The 13254-nt window shown below is 34.3% G+C and overlaps 1 protein-coding gene across 11 annotated transcripts in view; it reads left to right on the top strand.

Moving 5' to 3' along the window:
• Phf20l1 (PHD finger protein 20 like 1) overlaps nucleotides 1-13254 on the top strand; it is a 69589-nt gene that overhangs the window by 26308 nt on the left and 30027 nt on the right. For 6 of the 11 annotated variants that reach the window (XM_059247835.1, XM_059247834.1, XM_059247831.1 and 3 more), the window contains 6 exons: nucleotides 322-535; nucleotides 1055-1183; nucleotides 5990-6072; nucleotides 9491-9740; nucleotides 11769-11957; nucleotides 12208-12417. In XM_059247835.1, coding sequence (XP_059103818.1) covers nucleotides 322-535; nucleotides 1055-1183; nucleotides 5990-6072; nucleotides 9491-9740; nucleotides 11769-11957; nucleotides 12208-12417 — 1075 coding nt within the window. Of the gene's footprint in view, nucleotides 1-321; nucleotides 536-1054; nucleotides 1184-5989; nucleotides 6079-9490; nucleotides 9741-11768; nucleotides 11958-12207; nucleotides 12418-13254 lie in introns of those variants that run through there. The other 5 variants (XM_059247837.1, XM_059247836.1, XM_059247833.1 and 2 more) reach the window with 2 other exon arrangements.

The raw sequence follows: 13254 nt of genomic DNA, 5'->3' as shown, positions 1-13254 counted from the left end.
TGAAATCGCATGTCATAATAGAGTTCCAAATTTTCTATAGGATTTGTAAGTTGTTTTTATTTAATTATATAAAAACATATCCAAAAACTATATGCTGTTGAATATTTTTCATCTTTTAGGTGGATTTTCAGCTCAGTCAAACATTAGTTTATTAAGCTAAAAACTCAGTCATGCTGATAATCTGCCACATAAATATAGTTAGCCTAATTTTTACATGTGTGTATGTGTGAGTAGCTGTCATGATGTAATACATAGTTTTATTCATTAGTGAAGCTAAAGTTGGATTTTTAATACTTCATGTTTTATGTTTTTCCTTTGGAGGACTGGATTGCTTTAGTCAAAGCAGCTGCTGCAGCTGCAGCGAAGAGTAAAACAGTGACTAAACCTCGCACCAGTGCTAACAGCAATAAAGAGAAAGAGAGAGATGGGGGAAAGTGGTTTAAAGTCCCTTCCAAGAAGGTAGAAACTTCAACTTGCATAGCCACAACAGAGACCGAGAAGAAGGAGGAGCTACCTACATCTAGTGAACCATTTGGTACACAATATATCCTTATTTTTCTTTCTTGTGACACAGGTAAACTGAGGTAGCAAATAATACCAAATCCCTTGCTTACCTGTAATTTTGAATTTAGGATCAAATTTTCTGCTCTTAGTTTAATTAGGTGACTGACTTTATTATCTCATACATAATTCTGAATATACTGTTAAATACTGACATTAGATCCTTTAATATTCTTGAGTATAAATCATTTGATATTTGTTAGTAGGTTTTTGCTTGAAATTTTTGGTTTAAGTTTTTAAGGTATTGTGCTTTCTGTGTGCTACATAGAAGAAGTTTTTCTCTTCAGGTTTTCCTTTAAGAATAACTAACTACTCAGGGGGCTTTTATTTCTGTTATATCAATCCAGAGGGATTGGTGTTTGTTTGAGTCATAATGAAACACTAGATTTAAAAAAAAGTAATATACAAAGTACTTTTACTAATTTGCTATCTATTAATTGTATGTCTTAATTTGGATTCCAGACAAATTCTCATATATGTGTTCTGTTAAAAGTAGGACTTCACATAGACAGCGTTCCAAAGATCGTCTTTCCACAGCCTGAGAGCATATTAACAAACAAGAGGAAAAATAATCAAGGCAACTCATTTCAGGCAAAGAGAGCACGACTTAACAAGATTACTGGTAAACTACAATGATTCTTTTGGCGGTGGGGGAGGCTAAGGGCTTCGTAGTAGAGTAGCTTCTTTTTAATAAAGGAAAATGGATCTTTTGGCTCAGTGGAATGAGTTGATTACTTTCTGGTTCTTCAAAGTAAACATCTCTCAACACTGTCAGCTTTGTCTGTTATAAAATGTGAAAATCACCATGTATTTCCTACCTACCTCACAGGGATGTTGTGAGGATCAATCAGCTCAAGGGTTATAAGAGTCTGTAGTCTTGAAATCACTTCCATGGTAGGAATAGTTTCTGTCAGAATGGCTTATCTGCATTTATCAACTTGCGGTGGCTTCATTTCTGTGGTTTTCAGAATTTTTACATACAAACAGTCTTACAGATGACAAGGCTTAAGAATGGCGCCATTTGTAGTAAAAATATGGATATCTTGGTAAATGAAGTTCCTGACTCCTTTGGTATTTGCTGCTTTTTTCTTGAGATTGGTCTCTCGAGTACCTTCTTGTAAGGGAGCATATTCTGCATATAGCAGTGCAGGGATGAGGAAAATACAAGACAACCCTAGCTAGGCTAGTGCCCACAGAAGAGCCAATTGAAGTGCTACCTCCGTGGCCAGTCATACTGCACCAGCCACTTCTAGGCTGTCAGCCCAATGTGTTTTTAGAATTTAAATGAAACCTGATCATAATTCATTTTAAAGTATACTTTATAAAGGGAAGCTTAAATATGATTCAGTCATCTGATTTTTAAGAACAAAATATTTTCAAGGGCCTTTGGTCTAATAAAACTGAATAAGCCTTTTTTGGCATTCTTTTAAATACTTTGAAGAAGATTAGCTTCTTTGTCAGGTCCAGGAATAAACATGAAGTATGGTTGTGTCTGTTTTCCAAAGAGGAGACCTGCTGAAAGATGGATGGAGCAGAGGGCTCTTGTGAGCTGCTCGATGACAGGGCTCATTGAGGGTTTGATTGCTTTGAGCACTGAGAGGATCACGCTTGTTCCATTTGTGTATAGTACTTTCATGGAGTTCTCTGATATGGCTTGTTTTTGCCTTCAGGACAGGAAATACCTCATATCACTTCACCCATTAAAACCTTTTCTTTAGAAACTGTTAGCCTTGGAGAAGGCCAGAATCTTGTCTAAATTGATTGTTCTACTGTCAACTTGTGGCTTAAAATACAGAACTCAGTGCTACTTGCAGAGCAGAGTGGAAAGCTGCTTCTCTCTCCTGTGAGAAAAAGATTGAAACTGCACTGTTGGAGGATTCAAGACCGAGGAAGATGGAAAGGCCACTGACAGGATACAGCTAATTGCCAGCTTCCCAGCATGATGGGTTTTCCTCCTTCAGCCACATAACCTGCTTTTAGTTTCAGCCAATATGCTTTCACATATGCCTGCTTCTAAATGCCTTCATGGGAGGGGCAAGCTTAACAATTAAAGAAATAACAAAACTAAACAAGAGGTCAGCTGAGTTCATGGTGATGCATTATCTCTGCATAGCCTTGAAGAGACAGTAGTAAGGATAAAAGAACCGTTTACCTTGTGCCTCAGATTGTAATGCTGGTTGCTTAGTAAGACTTTGGTCCTTCTGTGAAGGGACTTTTTCTTCAGTTTTCCATAGGAATTTCCATTGTTATAGTTAGCAACAAGAATAACATATAAGGTCTTACCCATGTGAAGCCGTTATGATCTTTTCCCATTATTTACTCAGGAGATTTAAATGTATCACCATCCTTTTAGCAGTTCATCTCTGCTTCTACTTTTGATTTCATGTCACAAATATGCCATGCAAAAAGACAGTAGATGTTACGATTGTCTTCAGTAGGCTAACCGTGGGTTTGCTTGTGGAAAATAAATGTAACTTGTGATTCATGAAACGAAGTGAGGACTAGTGTAGAATAGCAGAGTCATGTGGGAATTTTGCTGTGTTTCAAACTCAGCAAGTTCATGTGTCTCTTTTCCTTTACTAGAGAGAAATAGGCAAGAATCAGAGTAGTTTGTTCTTATTTACTTTCCTCTCATTCCACTCTGTTTTTAAAAATAGTTCTGGCTGAAGATCTGTGAACCAGCAACTGAATTAAGTGTAACTATGATGATTCACTGTTTTGCTTTCCTTCCCTTCATATTTATCCTATGGTGACTCTAATCTGATTGCTGTATAGAGAATGAAAAAATGATGAGCTTTTCAAAGTTACAATTAGGAAGAAATGAAATTGTAGTTGGGTTCTGTATATGTCTGCATTCTCCTTGGTTATTATTGTTTTTGAATATGTACTGTGCCGTATTGACAGTTCTGTCATATGGTGTGCTGTGTATGTTCATTTAAGGTAGACAGTTTTGCACTGAACGTCAGAATCCATAACTTCAGAAACAAGTTGCAAGCAAAATTGAGTTTTAGTAGACTTGAAGATAGCAACTCTGCACAGAGTAAAATAATAAAGAATAGTCCGTAGAACGTGGTGTACTCTAATCACTGTAGGCGTTGCTGGAAGTAAGAAATGTTTGTGCAATGTCAGGGATTTTTGAAATATATGAAAAATTCCTGAGATTAAATTGACTAGTGACACATAAAGTTGACCAAGATTTTGACCACTTTGTTCTCTGAGCACTCCCCTTTGTGTTCCAGGGAGCTCTAGCCTCCTGTTTCTTAGTGAAGTAGATTATTATGAAGTGACTTTGTTTGCTGGTAGGATTCATGATGATTTGATATTCTACTTCTACCAACTGGTTAATGTCTTGATGCTGTATCATGTATTCTTTAAGATACTTTTCTGGAGCAAGGCCTGTTTGTAATGTACTGATAATAAGTATTTGTAGTAATTAAAATTAATTTTATTTGTGTCTATTTCATTCAAATTCCCACTTACTTTGTATATTAAATTTCTTCTTTGAATTGGCAGGGAAAGATAACTGGTTTTGGGCTTTCTCTTCAGGCAGAAATAGAATCTCCTTTTCAAGTGCCTATTCTGTCATTTGTCCCCTTTTGTTTATGCTTAGTAATTCTTTTTAAAGTTGATATACAAGTCAAGCATGCAAAGTTTTGTGTATATTTGGAGCTTTTGAATTCTCTAGATAACAGTGTATTTTCAAATCTAATTTTAAGGAGTTTATTATAAGTGCTTTGTTATTATCTATGGCCACATTAAAAGGCTTTCCTTTTTTTTCCCAACAATTACATAGAAATAGCTTTTTAATCAATTTGGTCTATACTATTGTAATTGGTTTGGATGGATTGTTTTGTTTCTTTTACAACTTCTACCATATTCTGAAATTTGAACTTGTAATTCATCTCATCTCTTGATGAATATAAACAGCATTCTATCACTTCTATGTAATGAAATGAGTAAGGTATAATTATTTAATATATCGAATGGCAAATATTTGTCATGTTTGAATAGCTTTAAAAAACAGAACTTCTGTTCATTTGCTCACATAGAAAGACCTTGATTCTGTATCGTTTAACAAAAACTTCAGTAACTCATTGATTCTCAAGAATGTTAGCTGGAAAACAAATACAAAGCAAAACAAATACTGTTTTAAATGTTAAAGAAATGTTCTATACTACATCTTTGATGTTCATATAAAATGTTTACAATGTAATTAAGATTGAATTTGTGGGTTAAAAACCTTATAAAATAGTTTATATGTCTTTCTTTCTCACTTAAATCTACACTTGATGTGGGACAGGAAGAAACTGTATAGATTGTTGTCTCAAAGTAGGTGGAATATCAGTCACTGATGTATCAAAATCATTTCTACTGAGCTGCTTTGATTCAGACTCAGCTGTAGATATTCAGCTTTCCAGCACAGCCAGTGTGCCTTCTGCCTGATGTAATATTTGTCTCTCTTACTACTTTAGGGAGGTCATATGAATATGTGTGTTCCCATCAGGTTACTTAACACCTATGGGGTAGTTACTTGAGAAAGTCAGGCCACGTTGCCTTGTGAGTAGCTCTCTTTCCTGTAGTGTTTCAGGGGACCTTTTCTCTCCTATGTTAACAGTTGCAGTAATAAAGGTGTTTACTATTGTTATCACTTGTTATACATGTTTCCTCTTCTGAACAAAGTAGCCATAAAGCCAAATAGTTGTCATTTTAAAGTCTTGATAAACCTTTCATGGAGGATATTGACTGAATGAGCAAAGAATTGTATCCAGTGAAATGCCTTTATTAATGAAGGCAGAATTTTGATATTTTTCAAAATAACTACATCATAAATAAAGAATTTGGTCTTCTAACATTAGGTGTTAGTGATAGAATTCGCATTTTGTCATCATTTGCAGAATGAAGCTGTCAGGCCAGGTGTTCAAATGACCTGCACAGTCTTCCCTTTTCATATAAAATGGGTCCAGGGCATGATTTTGAAACTTTTGCAAGAAAATAAATCATAAATGAGCATTGCTACAAATGCACAAAGCTTAGATTAAAGACTTTAGGTTGACATTAAAATTTAGGAATACTCTTTAAAAAGTAATAAGATGAAAGAATGATATTCTACTCTGTTTTATGAGTATTAGCAATATAAGCCATGATAATGTGGACTTTGAAGCCAGAAATTTTTTCCCAAAATAAGTGTATGTATTTAAGGTTCTCAAAAGTAATATTAAAAAAAAAAAAAACTTACCCAAGTCTGTGAACAACTCTCAAATATTGACTCAGTCTCTTGACTTCACTATGAAGTGTGTTTACAGTTTTAAAAGTTAGCATTTGAAAGTACTTCTATATATGGGATATTTCATCTGCTAAAATTTTAGAAGTTGATTATGGTGAAATTAGTATGTTTTCTAACAAGCCATTTCTGTGCAATTCTCTCAAGGTTTGTTGGCTTCCAAAGCTGTTGGGGTGGATGGTGCTGAAAAAAAAGAAGACTGCCATGCAACAGCTCCAGTCCTGGAGCAGGTATGAAATGGTAGCATTTGATTGTTTCACGGTCCCACTGGAATGGTCACGGAGCTGTAGTACCTACGTGATTGCAGTTGTCCCTCTGATCAGATATGGGAATAGAGCACTGACTCATTGATGATAGATTTTTAACTCTGCCTTCTCCCAAGTATGCAGATAAAATATGGACTTCATTAGCTTATGTTTTCCATAAACTGATATTAAAGCCATTGTCTCCAAAATTAGAAGGCTTGGAGACAGGCATCCCAGGGTATGAGCTTCCAGCTGGACACCTTTAGCTTTCAAAAAGACCCTTACACAAATACTTTTCATTTGTGAGTATAAACAGGGTTTTTTGACATCTAATTAAACTTCTTTTATAAGAAGTTCCTTTTATATTGTAACAGTTGGTGTTGTTAGACTGTGTTTTATGAATTGATCAATGAGCCATACATTTTTGCTAGGATGTATATTTTAATAACTACAATAAAAAGAGAATTTAAAAGACTTTTAAGGGTCTGTCTTAAACCACCTAATAGAGAAATTTAAAACTGAAGGTTACGGTTGCTAGAATTGGCCGTGGCTACCTTTGAGTTCCCACAATACCTGTACATAATGAGCTGTGCATGCTTTTCCATCCTCTAAGGGCTTAACTGCTTAGGCACTGTACGAATACAGTAATAGCCATAACTGGATTTCTTTGGTTCTCCTGTTTTAAAATCTGAGCCTTAATGTAGTTTCAATATATCCTTTTTGTATTATCTTAATTTTCTTTATTAGTAGCCTAATAAAGAAGACTTTAAAATGAGTATCTTTTCTCTTCTCTATATGTGTTTTAAAGAATAGCCCAAATTTAATTGATATTGTATTGAGTTTTTCAGTGTTTATTCAGGCCTGATTTGAAAGCAGTACATTGTTTGGGTGCCTCCATTAATGTTGTATTAAATCAATGGTCTTTTAAATTGATCAATATTTCAGTGACTCATACTTTCTGGTTTTCTATCAGCATCAAACGGTTAAGTCTTTGCCGTTATTGTCAGTATACCAACCAAATTTTAAATAACTTTTTTACTGTGTATGACTATATTCAAGGTCCCAGATATAACAATATTTTGTACTACTACAACTGTTACAATATACTCAGAATGCGACATATCAGGGACTTGGGTAATAAAACATTTCTGGAAAATTCATTACAATGTCAATCTTTCATTACACATAATCTATGAGGTAAATGTGGTTGTGAAAATTACTTATTATATGTGGAAGTTAGTTTAGAGGTCAGTAACCAGTTCAGAGAATCAGTTTTAAAAGGAAATTAGAGCAACTCGGCTATTAGTACTTGCATAATTCAAAATTTTTGAAAGTCCTTGCCAGTTTTGTAACAGAGACCAATAATAATTAATGGAACCTTTGTAAACTGTTCTAGAGTTTAAGGAGCATCATGCTGTTCCCTCTTTTATTTTGTCATTTAGGTTGATTTCAATGTGAAAATGTTTTGTAACCAAACTCTTAATTTTTATGCTATATGTTAGTCTTGCTTCTAAGCTAAAAAGCCGAGTTATAAAGCTCTTAACTATCTCAGTTGGTATCAGCCAGAGACCTAAATGAGAAGTTTGGATTGTTGCTAACTTCTGTTGTCCTAAGGAGTTACAATACCAGTTATGACAGGTTGATAATAGGCCTACAGCCACAATTTGCTGTTCTAATGGAGTTATAGATTCAAACTGTGATCTTGAACCCCTTTATCAGATTATTAGTTATAGATTACTTAATTGTATTAGGGAAATGTCATGTTATATTTACTTTTGGATAAAAATTGCATTTGATGCATAATAATTCAGTAAAGTTTAAATATGTTAATTTGTCCTTGTTTAGAAGTTAAGCACCTTACCAAGTTATTAATTTAAGTTTTAAAATCTTGTTTTATAACTTTGTAACTCAAGAGTAATGGATGCTGTAGTGATGTCTCTCACATATGTGAAGATGAACAATAAAATTGTTTATTTACAAGTAATGGCTCTAATTACTTTCCTGGCAACACCTTTTATGATAAGCTTAGGAATACTTTCCAGTCATGGAGTTCTTTTTCAAATGATAGTTCCACTTGCACACATGTATAGTGAATAAATTCAAGAGTAGAAAATGAAAGTTGAATGAATGGGACACTTGACACAGGGCCTTTTATGTCAGATGCCTATCATGCCATCTATAGAACGTTCAGTGATGCCATGTTTAATATCAAACGTATAATTCCCCCCACCAAAATCTGAGTATCTTTTATTCTAATGAGAACAGAATTATTTATTTATCTGGCCCCTAAACAATGATCTTTTATATTCTAGAAAACTGAAGACTACAGATTCAATGACATCCCCCTTCCCCAAATACATGGGAATTAAACCATTTCTTGGAGACAGGCATGTTATTCATAGGACTAGTGACTTCACTATTTATAGTGACTTACCATAATATCAATTTTTTAGAAGTTTGTATCTTATGTTTTGCTGTCAGATATCAACAAGAAAACCAATGTAGGCATCCCAGTATGACAGAATGTGGATCCAATGTGGCTACTTTCTCTTGTCTTTAACAGTAGATACTTTCATACTTATTCCTACATGTGCAGGGAATTTTAATGCCACATGAATAATATGTTCTTTATGAAAGAACTGACAAAAGTTCTAATTTTTTTTAAAAGTGTCAGTTGGCAGGAATAAGGTAAAAACTCATCTAAGAATGCGACGTATTTTGTTTTTAAATCCAATGTTTTAACTTACACTTTATCTCTTTTATGTTGTGGTTGTAGTTGTTGCTTGTTCTGTATTGTTTTTTAGTCTTTTAACTCTACTGCTGGTGGCTCTGATTTCATGATGCATTTTGCGTATGAAACTAGCTTTCAGCACTAAAACGAGTTAAAGATAATGTTTTGTTAATTTGGTCATTGTTTTCCTGTTGAGATCTTTCTTTAAAGGGAAACTGTCTACTAAGACAGCCACATACTTGATGACAGAGACTATAAAAACTCTTCTAAAAGGCAGAAGGTTGAATGTATTCCTTCAGAGTTCTAAAATCTGAAATACTTTCTTCGTTTACCTAGCTGTTATTAATACCATTGACAATTACAGTTTCAGAAGAGAGCAAGTTTCACATTAATACTGAAAAAGTTTGTCCAATAGGGTATTTAATATTGAAAGAATTTCATAAGCATTAAAAACATAGAATCATAGTTGACAGTATCCCTTTAAAGACAGCCTATTCAACTTTTAGTTAATAATTTGTGGGGTTCTTTTTAGTTTTTCATTTGTAATAGAACTGTTATATGTTGCTTAACAATGTTTTTGGATACTAAAGTTGCATAACAATCAAAAATAGAATACAAGAAGAAAAATGAAGAAACCAAAATAAAAATATCAATTTTTTATTATTTATTCAGGCGATTTCACCTAAACCTCAAAGTCAGAAAAAAAATGAAGCTGTCATTAGCAGTTCTGCCAACACTCAGAAACCTGCACTGTTATCCTCAACTTTGTCTTCAGGGAAGGCTCGCAGCAAGAAATGCAAACATGAATCTGGAGAGTCTTCTGGGTGTATAAAAACCCCTAAGTCACCACTTGCCCCAGAATTAATACAAGCCAAGGATTTGACGCTTGTATCTCAGCTTTCTTCAGTGATAAATAAAACTAGTGAGCACAGACTTTACAAATAGTTACCTATCCTATAAGATAGATTCAAAGCAGTTTTGTTGTAGTTATATTGTTTTTTATGAAGTTGCTTTTTGAAAACTCAAAAGTTAAGTGAATATGACAGAGAAAGCTCAAAACTAATTCAAGAGTAGAAATCATGGACATTTTTTTACTGCTTTACTGTTCTAAGTCTGTACTGCTCCTTAAGAAGCCCTGCCATTGAATGACACAAATCCCACTGTAGTTTCAGTCTCCTCAACTAATAATACAAGGCCTGATTCATTACAAAAAAACAAACAAACAAAATACCCCCTGGAAACAAAATGAACTATAAAAGGACCCTTGGTGGATGTTTTTACATAACTCCTCACTCCTCCTGTGGCCAGGTAGGAGGCATCTCCTTTTATATGTAGTTCTCTGCGTGCACTTTATTTATTTATTCTTATGTTAACAAGACAGCTCTGAATCCATTCTCATTCTTAGTGAAAGGCAAATGTCTCCTTGGTTATAAAGATGTGACTGCTGAGTACTAACATTTCAAGTGTTAGACTTTTTAAAAAGGTTTCTTTCTCTCTTTTTTTTAATTCAACATGAATTTGGCTAGATAAAGATAAGGTTTATGTTGACCCCAGCTTAGTATTTGAAACAGTTATCTGGAACATCACTAGCCAGGTGACATTTTCGTTTTGCTCCTTTATTCAACAAATAAATTAATGTTGTAGTCAGGATATAAGGATGGCAGATTTCCTAATGAACCATTCTATATTGTGTCTTCCAAAATAATGATATTGACATTTGGAAGGCTTTATCAAACATACTAATCTGTTTTTCATTCAGTTCTCACATTTATCATTAAACCACATATTTCAAATTTTGATCAATCCTTAATATTTTTTGAATGAATAATCAGAAACAAAGGGAATAGAAAATTCCTTTCTCTGAAACTTCATTATAAAAGAACATCAGTAGTAGTCATTAGATTATCACAAAACCAATAAGCATTTTATCTTAAAGTTGTTTTATATAAATACAACCACAGTATCATAAAAGTTTCATTTGTCTTTTGATTTTTCCCCATCATCATCTTGTCTTTTTTTATTGCTTTTCATTGTTGATTATCCTTAAATACTCAAAACATCAGCTCCTTTACACTATTTCTTCCTAACTTAGCAGTAATATATTACTCCATACAATCCTACCTACTATATAATTCATCAGATTCATAGTTTCCAGTGAAAAAGGAACTCTCAAGCCTTAAAGAATCATCCAAACATTTGTGTTAACATTTCTAGAAGACAAATAAATGATAAAATTAGTTGTTTGAACAAATGAAAATATTTAAGGGCAAGAATAGTGTCATACTAATTACAATCTAATTTGGCCATAATAAGCACATTGGTTTGTTTGTGTTCAATTTTTTGAATGAATCAGGCCCCTGATTTCTAGCTGTAAAAGTCCATGTGGGAGAGTAAGGATGGGGTAGGTTATTTATAGTAGCTTCACCTGGGGAAGGGAAGAAAGCCCAGCACCAACTGTAGAATGTATGTAAGAGCTGTCACCTATGCCCCTGCCTGCCTTTTCCTTTAGAGTGCCTCGTTTGCTATGTACCAAAAAAGTTTTTCTCTCCCTGCTCCTTCCCTTCCTATCTCCCTCCACCTGCCTCCCCCATTTTTGCTTATAAAGAGACTACATTCTTGGAGGCAAAATTGCAGTTGACACAAGAATCCACAGTTAGAGAGCTAACTCCAGTCTCACACTTGGGGAGAGCTACTGGAAATTAATGTTCCATGTAACTGTCTTTGAGTTCTAGTAGGTTTTAGATTTTAGAAGTTCTGATTAACTTTTTTGTGAAGAGGGCACATTTTTTTTTGCCTTTGATTGCCTCTGGAACATTCCATTTCTTGTGGTTATCTAATAGCAGCATCAGAGGGCAGAATATGGCTCATTTTCCCCCCGCTTATCTCCTTAAATATTATAAGATGATCCTGGTATGTATCTGCTTCGTGAACATTGAAGATCTTTTTCTAGGTCCTCCACAGCCTGTGAATCCCCCTAGACCTTGCAAGCATAGTGAGCGGAGAAGAAGATCTCAGCGGTTAGCCACCTTACCCATGCCTGATGATTCTCTAGAAAAGCTTTCTTCTTCCTCTTCAGCCACTGATGGAAAAATATTCTCCATCAGTTCTCAGAATCAGCAAGAGTCTTCAGTACCAGAGGGTAATGTATATTGATTTCCTATAGAACCAAATGTAAAAGAAGATATTATCTAACAACAATTATTTGAACATTTGAGTTTTCTTCTTAATGTCTCCTGGACATATAAGCAGTTCACGAATTCTACAGATACCTATCTGGTGCCTTCTTTTTGCCAGGCACTGCATAAATACCACTGATATGCATTGACATGAACCGAGCCATTTCCTCTGTGTTAATATTGTGGTTTTCTTTTCCTTTTCATTTTATATAGTTTCTGCTATTGCACTTATGCCACTCCAGAAGCTGGGACCCTGTCTCCCTCTTGATTTAAGTTGTGGTTCAGAAGTCACAGCACCTCGAGCCCCAGATTCCTCCTCTCCTGGTGGTGAATGTTCCAGGGAAGAAAAGGAGGAGACACAATTGTTTGCAAATCCCTCCTCCAAAGTAGTGAGTGATTTAAAAGGAGCTGCAACAGCCACTGGTAAGGAAGCTCTAGTTAAGTTTGGCATAATATTTTGATGTTTTGAATTAATACCAAATCCCTCTTCCAAGGACTTTTAGGTAGTATTTGTTTTTGGATGGAGTTTTTCTGTTCTAAAATTCTTTTGTGTGACCATTTTCACCATTTCCTGGACATAGTTCTTATCATTTTCTTCTTCCTTCATTCTTTTTCCCCCTCTTTTGCTTTTTTTAATGTATGTGTGTAATATGTGGTGTTGCTGTACTTGGAGCTTGCAAATTCCAGCTACCAAGCTGAGTCAACCTAGCAAGTTTTAGGCCATCTAAGCCTACAAAAGCAGGACCCTGTCTCAAAACAATAAGAAATAAATTATATGAAATGCTTAATTTTACTATTAGAACTTATTATTTAAAATTGCAGAAATTCTTATTCATCAAGCAGAAAGATACTTCAGATGAGTTCTTAGGTTTACAGGTGTCAATGGAATTTAATTAAGTCTAACTAGAATCTAGATTGAATTGAATTGTATGACCTGTGTCATAAGTGTAAGTCCATATTTAGAGACAGAATATCCTTTCTGAATGTAATTTATTATAAAGTTTTTTGAGGGGCTTCAGCCTATAAAAGCACCATGTTTAGCTCATTTTTAGGTGATGTTATTGTATATGATCTGAAAACCTTGGTGGCAATCTTTAAGTTGATCTTTTAAATCTGACATGGTTCATATTTCTTATGTATAGTTGCAACATTTTATGTAGAAATTTTCTAATTTTATAGTTTCGTAAAAAGAATATATATGCACACACATATATATAATTTTCAGAAGTCAAATAATACTTTTTAATTGTCTTCTTCCTC

This window comes from Peromyscus eremicus, chromosome 20 (assembly GCF_949786415.1).
Source record: "Peromyscus eremicus chromosome 20, PerEre_H2_v1, whole genome shotgun sequence".
Lineage (NCBI taxonomy): Eukaryota > Metazoa > Chordata > Mammalia > Rodentia > Cricetidae > Peromyscus > Peromyscus eremicus.
The sequence above is the reverse complement of the archived record's forward strand: the minus strand, read 5'-3'. Positions and strand labels throughout refer to the sequence as shown.